The sequence below is a fragment of the Argentina silus genome, assembly GCF_951799395.1.
Source record: "Argentina silus genome assembly, chromosome: 20".
NCBI lineage: Eukaryota > Metazoa > Chordata > Actinopteri > Argentiniformes > Argentinidae > Argentina > Argentina silus.
In genome coordinates, this window is record NC_139674.1 from 10788009 (window position 1) to 10801387 (window position 13379).

Below are 13379 nucleotides of genomic sequence, written 5' to 3' on the forward strand. Positions count from 1 at the left end.
TACAAATGATCTTGGTCCTTTTTTAATAAGAGGCGCTTCCGTTCTGATTAGAGACGCTGCTCTGCGTCCTGACCTCACCTTTCTGTGTGTGCGTGTGCGTGCGTGTGTGTGTGTGTGTGTGTGTGTGTGCGTGCGTGTGTGTGTGTGTGTGGGGGGGTTTCTGGGAGAGAGGTTGTCTTTAAATAGCATGTGTGCTTGTGTGTCCCTGATGACAATAGGTCTCATGTCTTGTGTGAGTGTGTGTACTTACGTGTGTGTGTGTGTGTGTGTGTGTGCTAGGGTTCGTGTGTGTGAGTGTGTTGCTTATTGGTGTGAGACCCCAGCTATATGGGCCTTGGGCATAACCGCCCCTCTTATCTACCCCTACACACCCTCTCTCTGCTGGACTAGCTGTCTCCAGGCCCTCTCTCTGTCAGACCTATCTCCCTATGTTTTATTCACCTATCTCCTCCGTGGCGGAAAATGACGGGGGACGTGATGAGGTGGTCGTCGGGAGCCTTTTATCTTTATCTGTGCACGCGAAACGGAAAAAGCCCTTCACCCCAGAGGCCTTCATGGAGGATACCATCAGCGCAATATATGATGCGTCCAACATGCGCTTCAGCACATAAAGGCCAGATAGGCACATCCACATAATGGCTGTTTCTGTTTTATTTTTGCTTGACATTCTGCTGGAATGAAGCTAACCAAGTGAATGGGGTGGTGCGGGTGTGTGTGTGTGGTGTGGTGTGGGTGTGTGTAGTAATACAGTTTTTCATTTAACTTATGGTCCCCGTGCTTAAACACCGTAAAGGGAGGCATCCAATGAAAACGCTATTGGACATCTGTAATTGCAGAAGCACAGTCTGTTTCCTTCCCTGCCTGAAGAGCTTTCAGAGAGGTGTGATTCTTCTCTACCACGCAAGCCATTGTGTGTCTGTGTATGTGTGTCTTTGCGTGCGTGTGTGTGTGTGTCTTTGCGTGCGTGTGTGTGTGTGTGTGTGTCTTTGCGTATGTGTGTGTGTGTGTCTTTGCGTGCGTGCGTGCGTGTGTGTGTGTCTGTGACATTTACTTTGTGTGTGAGAGGTGACCTCTCTCGCTCCCACACTCATTACTTGTGCTATTAGTGTTGCCAAGGAGGAGCTGCACTCCTGAGACACACACACACACACACACACACACACACTCTAGTGTGTAGTGTTTTCCCCCCATTTACCTTTTCTCGGATAACGGCCTGTATGTTTACTTTTTATTGTACAATCAACATGGATGGAGCTAAGTTTGTTAAACACGGAGCATACAGAAGCAGGTGATTACACTGACAGCTGTAGCGGTTTGTCGCTTAAGATGCCTGCATTGTCTAGAACTGGCGGGACTCACTGTCAATTTGCGGATATGAATGTAACAAACCCATTTAAATTGTGTGTGTGTGTTCGTTCGTTCGTTCGTTCGTTCCATTTATAGCAGCAGTTCCCAAACTGTTTGGGCTTGCAACCCTTCGTTGACACAATAATTTCCTGTGACCATGCCAACACACAGTAATGACATCCGTGTGTATTTTAAACGCCTGGAGTTTAAAATATTGGTTTGATTTGAACTCCAAAGACACTGCCATATTGGCTACAACTGCAATGCGGTCTCATTGGATGTCTTCATACAAAATACAAACGTATCTTATTTATCAAACGGTAGAGGGTATGTTGATTTCCTCAGGGGACTCTGATTTGCAATCAGGAGACCCCACACGGGGTCCTGACCCCGAGTTTGCCCACAGGTACTTTATAGGTGCACCATGACTCAGGCAATCACAGAGCCATAACCTTTAATCAGGTTCTTCTCCACAAGCTGCTGTTCCGTCTGTCAGCCTGCCTCTCTGTCCTCCGGTAAACTCTCTCTCTGAACCCCACTTGTTACAAGAGATTCTCTTTTGATATTTCTCTTTACACAGAGGGCATGGAGAGATCTCTCTCTCTCTCTCTCTCTCTCTCTCTCTCTGCTCCACCTCTTCTATTCTCCACCTCAAAGGCTCCTGCTCTTCCTCCCCTCCCTCCATCCTTCCGTCAGGCGTATTCCGGGGTAGTTTTTCCACTGTTTCATACTTTACCCCCAAAAGAGGCATGGGAGGAGGGAGACAGAGAGACAGACAGACAGACAGGGAGGGGAGGGGAGGGGAGGGAAGAGGAGAGGAATTAGCCCCCACTTCAAAGCAGCTCCTCCTCTTCTCCTCCCCTGCCCAGCTCAGCGTCTGCATTAAAGTTTCTGGAGCTGGAGAGGGATTCTCCTTTACCAGACAGCACAGACAGCACAGACAGGCAGACAGCACAGACAGCACAGACAGACAGACAGGGATAGAGAGTCAAGGGAGAACAAATGAGTGAGGAGAGAGTGGTTGAAAGGTAGAGCGGAAGGGAGAGGGGTACGTAGTGTGGGGAGCGGAGGTGTGTGTTCAAACGAGCTCAAAAAGAATAGGAAGACAGGGGTGTGAATAGGGATGAGGGGGCCTGGGTTTATTCTACGGTTTAGCTTCACCTTCTTTGAAGTAGTTTAAAGGTGAACTAGAGCAGGTGAGTGTTCTGTTCAAAGCCGCTCAGAAAGGTAAAGAAGATTCTCATCGCTCAGAAGATGATAAGGACAGTTGCATAGCGAGTGAGCAGACTGAACTCTTAGTTTTGTGTGTGTGTGTTTTTGTGTGTAAAAATTGTGTAAAGGGGTGGGGGAGGGACACTGCAGGTGTTGTTATTAGGTGTGTGTGTGTGTGTGTGTGTGTGTGTGTGTGTGTGTGTGTGTGTGTGTGGTATGACTTGAGTTGAACTGTCTCCCTGTCTACTGCACTGCAGCTTATGGAGATTCACTCAGTTCCTGGAAATTGGGAGCTGAGAGATGGAGCAGCTTTAGCCCTGGGACGTGTGTGTGTGTGTGTGTGTGTGTGTGTGGAGCAGTCCAACACATCTGCATAATGAACAAGGATACAGTGAATTTGTCTCTGGATGTCTGATGAGCCAGTTCATTAAGGATTTCTCTGCTTTTTTATTTTGATTAGCTCTGTTGTAAGGGGAAAAAACTGTTTCATATTCACTAGTTTGTAAATTGTTAATGAATATGAAAAAATAAGTAAGAAAGAAAAAAGAAAATAAGTCTCAACTCTCTCTCGCCCTCTTTCTCTCTCCCTCTCCCTCTCTCTGTCTCTCTCTCCCTCTCTCTCTCTCGCCCTCTTTCTCTCTCCCTCTCTCTGTCTCTAGCCTTCCATGTGTCATGTCTTTCTCAACCCATTGCATTATAATAAGTTTTTAATCTCATCCATTTCTCTCCCTCCATCTTCTCTCTCTCTCTCTCTCCCTCTTTCTCTCCGTTAGCCACGCTAGTGTCAATGATACAGTCGCTGGCGCCGTTTTGTGGGCGCGGGGCCCGGCGGTTCAACGGTCAGAGATTAGCTTCCCATACCGGGGCCAACTTTAAGGCCCCTTCACCAGCAGTCCACTAGACAGCAAGGTGGAGAGCTGCTGGAGTGGTTAATGTCGAGTGGCTGGTTATACAACCAGGCTCTTCAGTGCTCCAGACTCACCGCCTGCATTCTCTGAAGAGGAAGAATGTACGTGGGGGAAAAAAAAGAGAAAAGAAGATCAGAGTAGCCAGGTTTCCAGAGCCATGTCAGCTTGTGCCAAGGCTAACTTGTGGCCGGCCCCCGGTGCTCAAAGGCCTGTGTTTCAAGCCTGGCGAGCAAGTGCGTTTGACTTCCCAGAGCCGGGCTTTGAAATCCTGCCCCGTAGCGTATAGAAAAAGGGAAACACCAGCAACACGCGTCAAATAGCCTCCAGTTACTCCAACAGGTTGTAGTACTTTGTACTTTGTCTCCAATTTGATTTAAAAAAAAAAAAAAAAAAAAAAAAAACTTTTGAAAGGTAATCCAATTGTGGCCGCTAACAGCTAGCTATCGCTTGGATTATGCTAGCCACCCGCCATGTTCGCTAACCAACTAAAGTACTCGGGTGCTCGATCTAATCCACCGTGGCCCATTTGGCCCAATGAGGACCAAGGGGTAGAGGAGGACCTATGAGGACCAGGGGGTAGAGGAGGACCAATGAGGACCAGGGGGTAGAGGAGGCTAGTCGGCAGAATTTCCGCCCCGGAAAGGCGCGGAGTAAGCGCCGTTGAAGTCTGACAGTGACTGTGGAAAAGCAATTGGCCTCGGTACCTCTGCTGAAATAGGGCTACTGATGTACTGTAACTCTTTAATGAAAGTTCCTCCCGAATAACTTTTATATATAAACTAACTTTTCTGAAGTTATTTTTGGTTCATGTGTCCACACAGGCCTACGTGGGGTGTTGACTGATGTTGAAATGTATTTGACTGATCAGTTGGAGAGTAACTCTAGGCTACCTGTTTCACCTGTGTGACAATGTCAGAACCATGGAGTCAGTTGGAACTCAAGCTCCGTGGTCCGAACACGGAGGCCGGCACCATCTGCACGGAGGCCGGGCTAGGGGGCGGTTTGGGTGAACGCTGACTAGTAATGAGACAGGCCACGTGGGTTGTAGATTAAGCATTAGTCGACGGGCGCTGATGTACTTTTTGAGCGGGGCTGGGATGAGGGTTGTCTGAGGTAATGAGCCTTCGCATGAGAGATCTGAGTTGGGATGGGGGAGAGAGGGGTGAGTGGGGGGGGGGGGGGGGGGAGGGGAGAGACGACTCACCCGGCAGGGAGCTGCTCTGTTTGCTGCATTAGCCCCCCACGTGTTCCGACTCACCCCTCCCGCCCCCTCCCTCCCTCACCCGCCCCATCCCTCACCCACTGGTGCCCTGCAGCAGGGAGCAGACCGAGAGTGGCACAGAGGGAAAGTGGAAAAGAGAGGGAGGCGGAGAGAAGGATGCATGCAGAGAGGCAGTGAGAGGTACATACATAGATGGAGACACCCACACACACACACACACACACACACACACACAAAAGAGAGAGTGGGAGAAAGAGGCAGGGAACAATACATGAGTGTTGACAAAGCAGTCCCACTGACACTCTCTCCAAGATGGCGGCTATTTACTTCATTGAGCTTCGTGAGAAGTTGAGGTTAATTAATTTGAAGTCGCCGGTTCGATCCCCGCTGTCACCGCATTTCCAAACCAATGTATGCGCTCTTTGCTCTGTAAGTGGCTTTGTAAACAGTCAGGGCGGAAGTGGAGATCTGCCACCTCTGTTCACCGAAGGGAAATTCAGTTTGAACAACATTCTCCCTAATAATAATATGTATTTTGGCATGACATTTCGAACATGCTCACTAAGGGTCCTTTGACTTGCGTTGGGTTTTGGTTAACAATGGTTAGCTGTTAGTTACAGTGTCCAGATAAGCAGAACCAAAGTGTTGATTGAGGTTTTTCTTTTCAGGATAAGGAACCAATTATGTGATTTTGTAATTTATTTTGAAGTATCACTTTGATGCTATCTCTCTCCAAGCCCCTCTCTCTGACTATCCCGATATCTCCTCTGCAGTGTTTGTCTCTGAGAGGAAGGAAGGAAGGAAGGGAGGGAGGAGGGGGGTAGAAAGGAGAGAAGGGAGGAGTAGAAGAGGGGAATGGTGCCGAGTGAGGGAATGAGAGGGAGGGAAAGAGAGAGATTGTTTGAGAGTGTTTTCATCACAGGCAGAGGTTGTCTCGCCTTGCATAAAACATGTAGTCAGCTGAACCCGGCACTCTCAGTAGCACATATGCTCTGGCCACAAGTGATTTGTAGAGCAGTTATTTCTGTGTGTGTGTGTGTGTGTGTCTGTGTGTGTGTCTGTCTGTCTGTGTGTGTGTGTGTCTGTGTGTGTGTGTGTTTGTGTGTGTGTGTGTGTGTCCGTCTGTGAGAGAAGGATGGAGTTTGTTTTTGTGTATGTGCCAATGTGTAAGTGTGTGTGTGTGTTTACCTCAGTGTGTGGGTGTGAGGAGGACTGGGCAGCGGCTGGGATGGGCTGTATTTCATCTGAAGCATCGCTCACCGTGATCACAGATTAAAACGTTACATCTTCCCAGCGTGGCCAGCCAGAGCAGGGCAAGGCAGGCACGCTGGCTGTGTCGGGCCGCCGGCTGAAATGTTGATCAGCTAAAAGGGGAGGGGGGTGGGGGTGGGGGGGTGATGACTCAGGACTGGGGGACCGGGCGAGAGTGACACCTCTTTGGGGAAGGCCTCAGTCTCGATTGCAACAGTTGGTCAGTTCATTCGTTCATCGATTCGCTTGTTTGGTTCTTTTTAGTCCTTCATTCTTGCGTGCGTCCGTGCGTTTGTTCGTTCATGAATTTCTAATTTCATTTGTAGCTTTTCAGTTTTCTTTTTTTTTTTTTTTTCTGTTTTTTTTTTTTTTAACGGCGTCAGATTCATGAGATTAATTACAATTCCGAAGTAGGAATGTAGAAGCGCCATATGTTCCTATATGTAATTGTGTTCGTCAGAGAACAAATGTTGGATGTTTGGCGTGCACATGCGTATCACCATATGTGCAGGATGTCGGCTGTTGTATGTGTGCTTATGTAAGTGTGTCTCTGCGCGCGTGTGTGTGTGAGAACATGTACAGTGCAGACGTGTGGTCTGTATGTGATGAGACCATGCCAGTTGAACACCAGCTGTCCTCTGCCCTGTAGCAGTAGCAGGCTGTGAATCATAGATTTGGTTGTACTGTCATGGGCTTTGCCTTCCCCTGTGTGCCTTACTACTCCCACCCCTTTCTCGTCGTTGCTACTGGTGTGTGTGTGTGTGTGTGTGTGTGTGTGTGTGTGTGTGTGTGTGTGTGTATCCGTCCATCCGTATATCTTTGTTGGCCTAGTGTACGTCTCGGGCCACTTACCTGGACCCCTCTTGTCCTAGCCCTTTATGTACTACAGCATCCTAGCATCCCTCATCCCTCCTGTCTGCCCGGGGCCTTGGTCCTAGAGAGGGGGGACCTTGAATGAAGGCACAGTTCAGTTTCTGCTTGGCTGGCCTCTCTGTGTCCCTCTCTCTCTCTCTCCTCTCTCTATTAATCACACACAGACAGCCCGGCTTCCTCGAGCAATACCGGTCAAGACTCTGTACCGGTCAAAACGATAACCCCACCATGTTTAATAATGGCGGGGGACTGGAGTCGGCTGAAACGGCTCTCTCTCCTCCTCCTCCTCCCTCCTCGGAGCGACCCGGACGCGCCGGGCAATTTAAATGCTAATCTGGGGACTATTTACTGGCTATTAACAAGTAATTGAGTTGTTTTATTTTCCTTGCTGCTTTCCCTGCCGCAGGTCTTCTTTTCCAGGGGCTGGGCGTGTTTTTGTTGTTAGAGGACAGAGTGAGGGAAGAGAGAGTGTGTGTGTGTGTGTGTGTGTGTGTGTGTGTGTGTGTGTGTGTGTGTGTTTTGCGAATGCAGCAGTTCTCGTGTGTTCTGTGGCGGTTGGTTGGTCGGTCAATGCCACTGGGGACACAATCATCTCTCGACATCGCACGCAGTTTGAGCCCCTTACCCCCCTTTTTATTTAGCAGACGCTGTGACTGTCCAATCATATCCACTGTTATTCAGCGTGAGACATGAACAGCAATCATGGTTGAGACAGAATGGAGGCACCGTTGATGACTGCCATTGATCGAAGGCCTGAGAGAGAGAGAGAGAGAGAGAAACAGGGATAACAAGACTGATGTTGCTTTGTTAGCACAATGTTAAAGGGTTTACTGCCCACCCAGAACCAGCATGGGGTTACTCTGCATAAATCAATACAGCCTTTAGTTGTGCTATATTACAGAGAGGAGAGGGTGAGGTGGGATAGGCTGTGTGTGTGTGTGTGTGTGTGTCTCTCCCTGCCTCTGGTGCAAGTCACACCCGTTTGTGTGTTCAATCGAGATTGTATGTTTCCGCAGTGTTACTGGCGTCCGTGTAGATGCATGTGTGCGCAGTCGATGTCATGTTTGTTTGTGTGTGTGTGTGTGTGTCATGAACAGCAAAGGAATACGTCTCTTTTAGGACCCTAGCACAGTGGCTCTCCACTGCGGCACACTCTTTCTTCTTCAGAAGTGTGTGTGGGCGTGTGTGTGTGTGTGTGTGTGTTTGAAGTTTGACGAGTGGGGGGGGGGGGGGGGGGGGGAGACAAAAGGGGTGGCGTCGCGATTGAAGCTGAAGTTGCCTCTCCACTGAAGGCATCATCCCAGGCATCAAAGGGGCAGCAGAGTTGTGCATCGGCCTGCACCCAGCATACAGAGTGTCTGCGCCGCGCTGCAGGAACCTATAGCACGCGTACGGAGGCACGCCACCCCCCTCTGGCAGGGAGGTGAAGAGACGTAAACACACACACATATACATACAGAGGAAAACACACACACATACTTTCTTGACACACGCTCACACACACACACTTCCTTGACACATGCATACAGAGAAACTCTCTCACGCACACACACACACTCTCTTCCTTGACACAGGCATACAGACAAACACACGCACACACTTTCCTGACGCGCAAACACACACACACACACACACACACACACACACACACACACAGAGTCAGCCCAGCGATTGGAAAGAAAAGCACGACTCACAGCTCCTCTATAACCTCCCCCCCCCCCCCCCCCCCCCACCACCACCACCACCACCATCTAATCCACCGTCAGAGCCCGGCAGCTGATATCCACCAAACGCAAGGTCAACGCCAAGGTTCGCGCTAACAAAGGATGAACCGCCACAGTCGCAGCTATCATTCAGAGGGTGTTACACTGAACCCAGCTACCAGCTACCAGCGACCAGGGAGAAATAACACTCCGCCTTGACCTGCGACCGACAATTATCTATTTACCTCCGCAGCGGCGCTTCTCACTGCGCTAATCTGCTCTGTGTGTGTGTGTGTGTGTGTGTGTGTGTGTGTGTGTGATTCTCTCTCTCGTACCTGTCGTTTCGCCATTGTGTATCTTAGCAGCAATCTTAACCTTCAAAGCACTATGAGAGGGAACCGTCTGGCCCTGTATCGGTTGTTAACGCCGGGGAGACCCCTACCTACCTAGTCCATTGTGTATACTGTCACTAAACTGGAATTGGCTGCTGTTTTGACCTTTGAACCCCATCGTTCTGTGTTTTTCTGTTTTTTTTGTTGTCCCGGTTTAGGTATTGAGTGTCCGCGCGGCTCCAGGAACATGCCCGGCGGCCTGCAGGTCGCAGAGCCCTTCAGCGACGAAGCAATGGCGTTCACCAAAGAGCTCGTGCTGCAAAGAGAGGTAAGCTGGGCGGCCATTTTGGCTCGAGTTTCCTTCAATTTCCGTACTGCATCCGTACATACAGCCTCTCCTGCCTGGCTGTGGAGAGACCCTTCAAGGGGGGACGGGGGGGATGACGACGACAGGTGATCATTTAGCCCCCCCCCCCCCCCCCATACCTCCCTCTCTGTTAATTTGAGAGAGAACACCTCATTGGCCCCAACCTTCAACCCTCCTCTCCTCTCCTCTCCTCTTCTCCCTCTCTGCTATCCGGATGAGCACACTGACTGAAGGTCACTTGGAAGGTCACATCTCTCACCCTCATTAGGAGTTGAGGACAGGCTGACCCCTAGAGTCTGTGCCTATAGGGGCAGGTTCTCCTCATCCCACTGTTTCCCTCCTTCCCGTGGAAATTGCCTTTCAGGAGCCTGTGAATGAACCGCAGCCCAGTGCCAGTAGCTTTCATCCCGAGGCCCCCTCATCCACCATCCCCCAGGGGCCCCCTCATCCACCATCTCCTCTTCTCTCCCAGTGCCCTGTGTTTTTAAAGGGGTTTGGCGTGGGCAGGGTTTGTGTGTTTTCTCGCTGTCCTTTGCCACCTTAATTGTCAGGGAAATGCCACTCCATGGCCGGAGGTGGGTACAAAGTGCCACTAAATAAAGGGAGCCGTGTGGGTGTGGGTGGAGGTGGAGCCGTGGAACATTGACTGGAAAGCTCTCCATGTGAAATTGGTGGTGGGGGAGAGAGAGCTGTAGTGCAGTTGGGACCGAATGCCAGGGACACACACGCTCAAGGACAAACACACACACACTGATGCGCACACACACACACAGATGTACACACACACACACACTGATGTACACACACACTGATGCGCACGCGCACGCACACACACGCACACACTCTTATTTGCATACTCTTGATACACGCACATGCATTCATAGCGTTTATACACAGCTGCATGATAGGCAATCCCACTTTCCCTCCCTCCTCCTCCGTGGAGCCACTTTCCCCCCACTTTCTGTGTGAGTGAGCGGGCTTGGGACGGCCATTTAACGAGACCTAGCCCAGTGTGGGAGCTGCTGCATTAACCTACTGGCTGGGGCTAATGGCGCTCACACACTCTCCCAGTCTAATTGACTATGGGGCCAGATAGAGAGAGAGAGAATGACAGGTGTAAGACCCCATTATCGCCCCTCTCGCTCTCTCAATGTTCTTCACTACAGTATGAGGAAATAAGTGTTAGAAAATAGATTTTAAAAACAACATATTTTTTTTTACTCCAACCTCGTGTCGTGACGGTTTGCCCCAGGATGAATAGTGTGAATGTGGTTGAGATTACCTCATTTTGAAGGTATTCGGCGGTTGATACTGAATGTAGGTTGATTGAATGTCTTGCGAGGTATTCAGCGGTTGGCTTCTTCATGAATGTGGTTTAATTTGTTTTGATGCTGATCTGCCAACGTTTTTTTTTTTTTGGGGGAGGGGGGGCAGGGGGGTGGATGGACTTCTCATCTGCAATTTGAAACATCTTGGCTAAAAGAGAGAATAGTTTTGGCAGCCATTTTAAACTGGAATGCTGAATTGAAGACGTGCACATCACTCCTCCCTCCTTTTCCCCGTCTGTACCCTCCATTTCTTCCTCTCCTCCTTTGAGGAATACTGTGTTGGTGCTCCTTCTTGGGGTCGGCTGGTGTTATGTGGTGCTATTCTGGTCTCTGCTCTCTCTCTCTTTTCTCTCTCTCCTCTCTCTCTTCTCTCTCTCTTCTCTCTCTCTCTCTTCTCTCTCTTCTCTCTTCTCTCTCTCTCTCTCTCTTCTCTCTTTCTCTCTGTATCTCTCTGTTCTCTTCTCTTCTCTCTCTCCTCTCTCTCTCTCTGCCATGCTGCCGCCTCTTAATTTCTCCTGATGCAGACAAGCATAATTAAAGTGGCGCGTGTGGAGAGGAGAGGCCCTGATTCCTGCCTCCTATTTATAAATCTCTCTACTCATTATTCCTCTCTCTTGGTACCCCCCCCCCCCTTCCCCCTCCCTTCCTCTCTCTCTCTTAATCTCTGACTGACACTCGCTCCCTCTCCCCAGCGTGCGTCTTCAAAATAGCTACACAGTTTTCTGTGAGGCGCACGGGGAGCGACCCCAAATAAACCAGCCGCTTTTGATGTTTCCTCACAGAGCGCTACCTCAGAGGTGGAAGTATGTACACATTCCATTCCAGTTTTCTTTCAGGCGCAGGAATCTCCCAGTCACAAATATTTGCGTATGTAATGGGGGCTAGATCGGACGGAAACGCAGAGGCCCCGCGTCGAGAGGGAAGAAACGGAAACCATTAAAAAAAGAGGAGGAGAACGGGAAGTTGAGGAGAAAGGGAAAGACGAGAATGATCAGGATGAAGGTGATGGTCACACGTGGGTTGGTGGAAGGCCTCACCTTGCGGGAGGAGAGAGACAGGAAGAGACAGAGACAGACAGAGAGGGAGAGACAGAGACAGAGAGAGAGAGACACACAGAGACACACACCGGGCGTAAATAGATGGAGAGAAGAAACGATAGACAAACCCCACCCACGCCTGTTATTGACCTTTGTTGTGTTGCCGTGGTCCCCCAGGTGCTGCCCTCCCAGCCCACTGAGTGTGGCTCTGTAATAACCAAAGTCTGTCTTTCATTATTTCCTTCATTATTTCTTTCTCATTCGCCTCACCTCTTTCTCTCTCTCTCTCTCTCTCCCTCTCTGTCTCTCTGTCTCTCTCTCTCCACCTGCCCCCCTGTCTCTCATTTGGAGGAGTAGCATGGTGCTGATTGCAGTGTCTGCTGTAACGGGGGCTGAATGCATGGTGTCGTGACTCAGGTCTCCTCACCTCCTCCCTCGCTCCCGTAGCCTTCCCCCGCGCCCGTAGTCGTTGGTCACCGCCGACCCAATCGTGCGTGAAAGCGGTCCGAGGGGAGGGCGCCGTCCGTGCCCACCGCCATGCCTCTGCCAGGCTGGCACAGGGGTTGGCACAGCCTGGCAGGCAGACAGGCAGACAGACAGACAGGGCCGAGCTGGGGCGATAGACAAGAGGGTTGCGTTCGCCAGAGACAATGACTCATCTACCCACCCAGGTCGCCGATGCCCTCACGGGTCCCACGCCACAAAGCCACCTTTTCTGTTTCCTCACCCTGGCTAATGCCCAGACACATCCCATCTGGGTGTGGGTGGGGGAGTGGAGGGTGGGAGAGGGTTTAAGGTGCGTGTGTGTGTGAACAGTATGTTTTATTCAATATACGAGTGAGAGAATGTTTGCTGGACCTGTTTCACATTCTCCATGCACACACGCTGTTACGGGCGATGTAGTCCATCCTTTAATGTCTATTTTGCCTCTCCTCCTTCAGAGTATAGGATTTCCCTACGGCTGCGATGCTTTGCATTGATTTCCGATCACGTCTGAATCATTTCAGCGCGGATTCGGTTTACACAAGTGCTTGGTCTCGCAATCTCCCATCTCCCTCCTCCTCTCTCTCTCTCCTTCCGCTTTCTATAAGCGTGTGTGTGTGTGTTCATTTTATAGGCTACACAAGGCCAGGAGACATTGCACAAGTGTACTCTAGCCCGTGCCTCTGCGTGCGTGCGTGCGTGTGCACGTGCACGTGCGCGTGCGTGTGGTGTGAGGGAGCCTACGTTTATGCATGCATCACAGTTGAATAATTGATGTGTTTTACAGGCCTCTACAGACCGAGGGACGCTGAACTCTCCCCCGGGGCAGTTTACACAGGATAGTTAGAGAAACCATTAAAGCACCAATACACATTCTCCATGTCTTGGTTGAATGTACGATTATCTTTCCATCTTTTACCGCCATTTTAAACTTCTGAATACCTCATGGGCTTCGATCGGCTGTCTTACCCCATCAGGACCCAACATATAACCTTGTTTTACTCCATGCTCCGGCAATGCAATTGAAAACAAACGCTGTATAGCTTCCATCTATTGCTCCATCTCTGAAATTGAGAGTGGTTACTGTGCATTTCTCCTGCCCTGTCCCTTCCGCTGTGTCCCCAAAAAAGTGAAAGGGAGCCCGCTTTGTTGTTGTTTAAATTACGGATTGCACCTTTTTAAAATTCTGCTTTGGCAAATATTAAACAGTTGGCTGAATATAGAACAAAAACTAATTAAGTCACTTCAGTATTGGCCCCCAACCATGGACACCCACGTTCCCTCAAAAACAGCCTTGTTGGTTAGGGCTGACTGTG

At 50.1% G+C, this 13379-nt stretch overlaps 1 protein-coding gene across 1 annotated transcript in view; it reads left to right on the forward strand.

The window, feature by feature from the left end:
• Positions 1-13379, forward strand: part of snd1 (staphylococcal nuclease and tudor domain containing 1) — a 159730-nt gene that overhangs the window by 42372 nt on the left and 103979 nt on the right. Inside the window, exon 16 of the mRNA XM_083692103.1 lies at positions 9067-9176. Coding sequence (XP_083548229.1) covers positions 9067-9176 — 110 coding nt within the window. The remainder of the gene's footprint in view (positions 1-9066; positions 9177-13379) is intronic.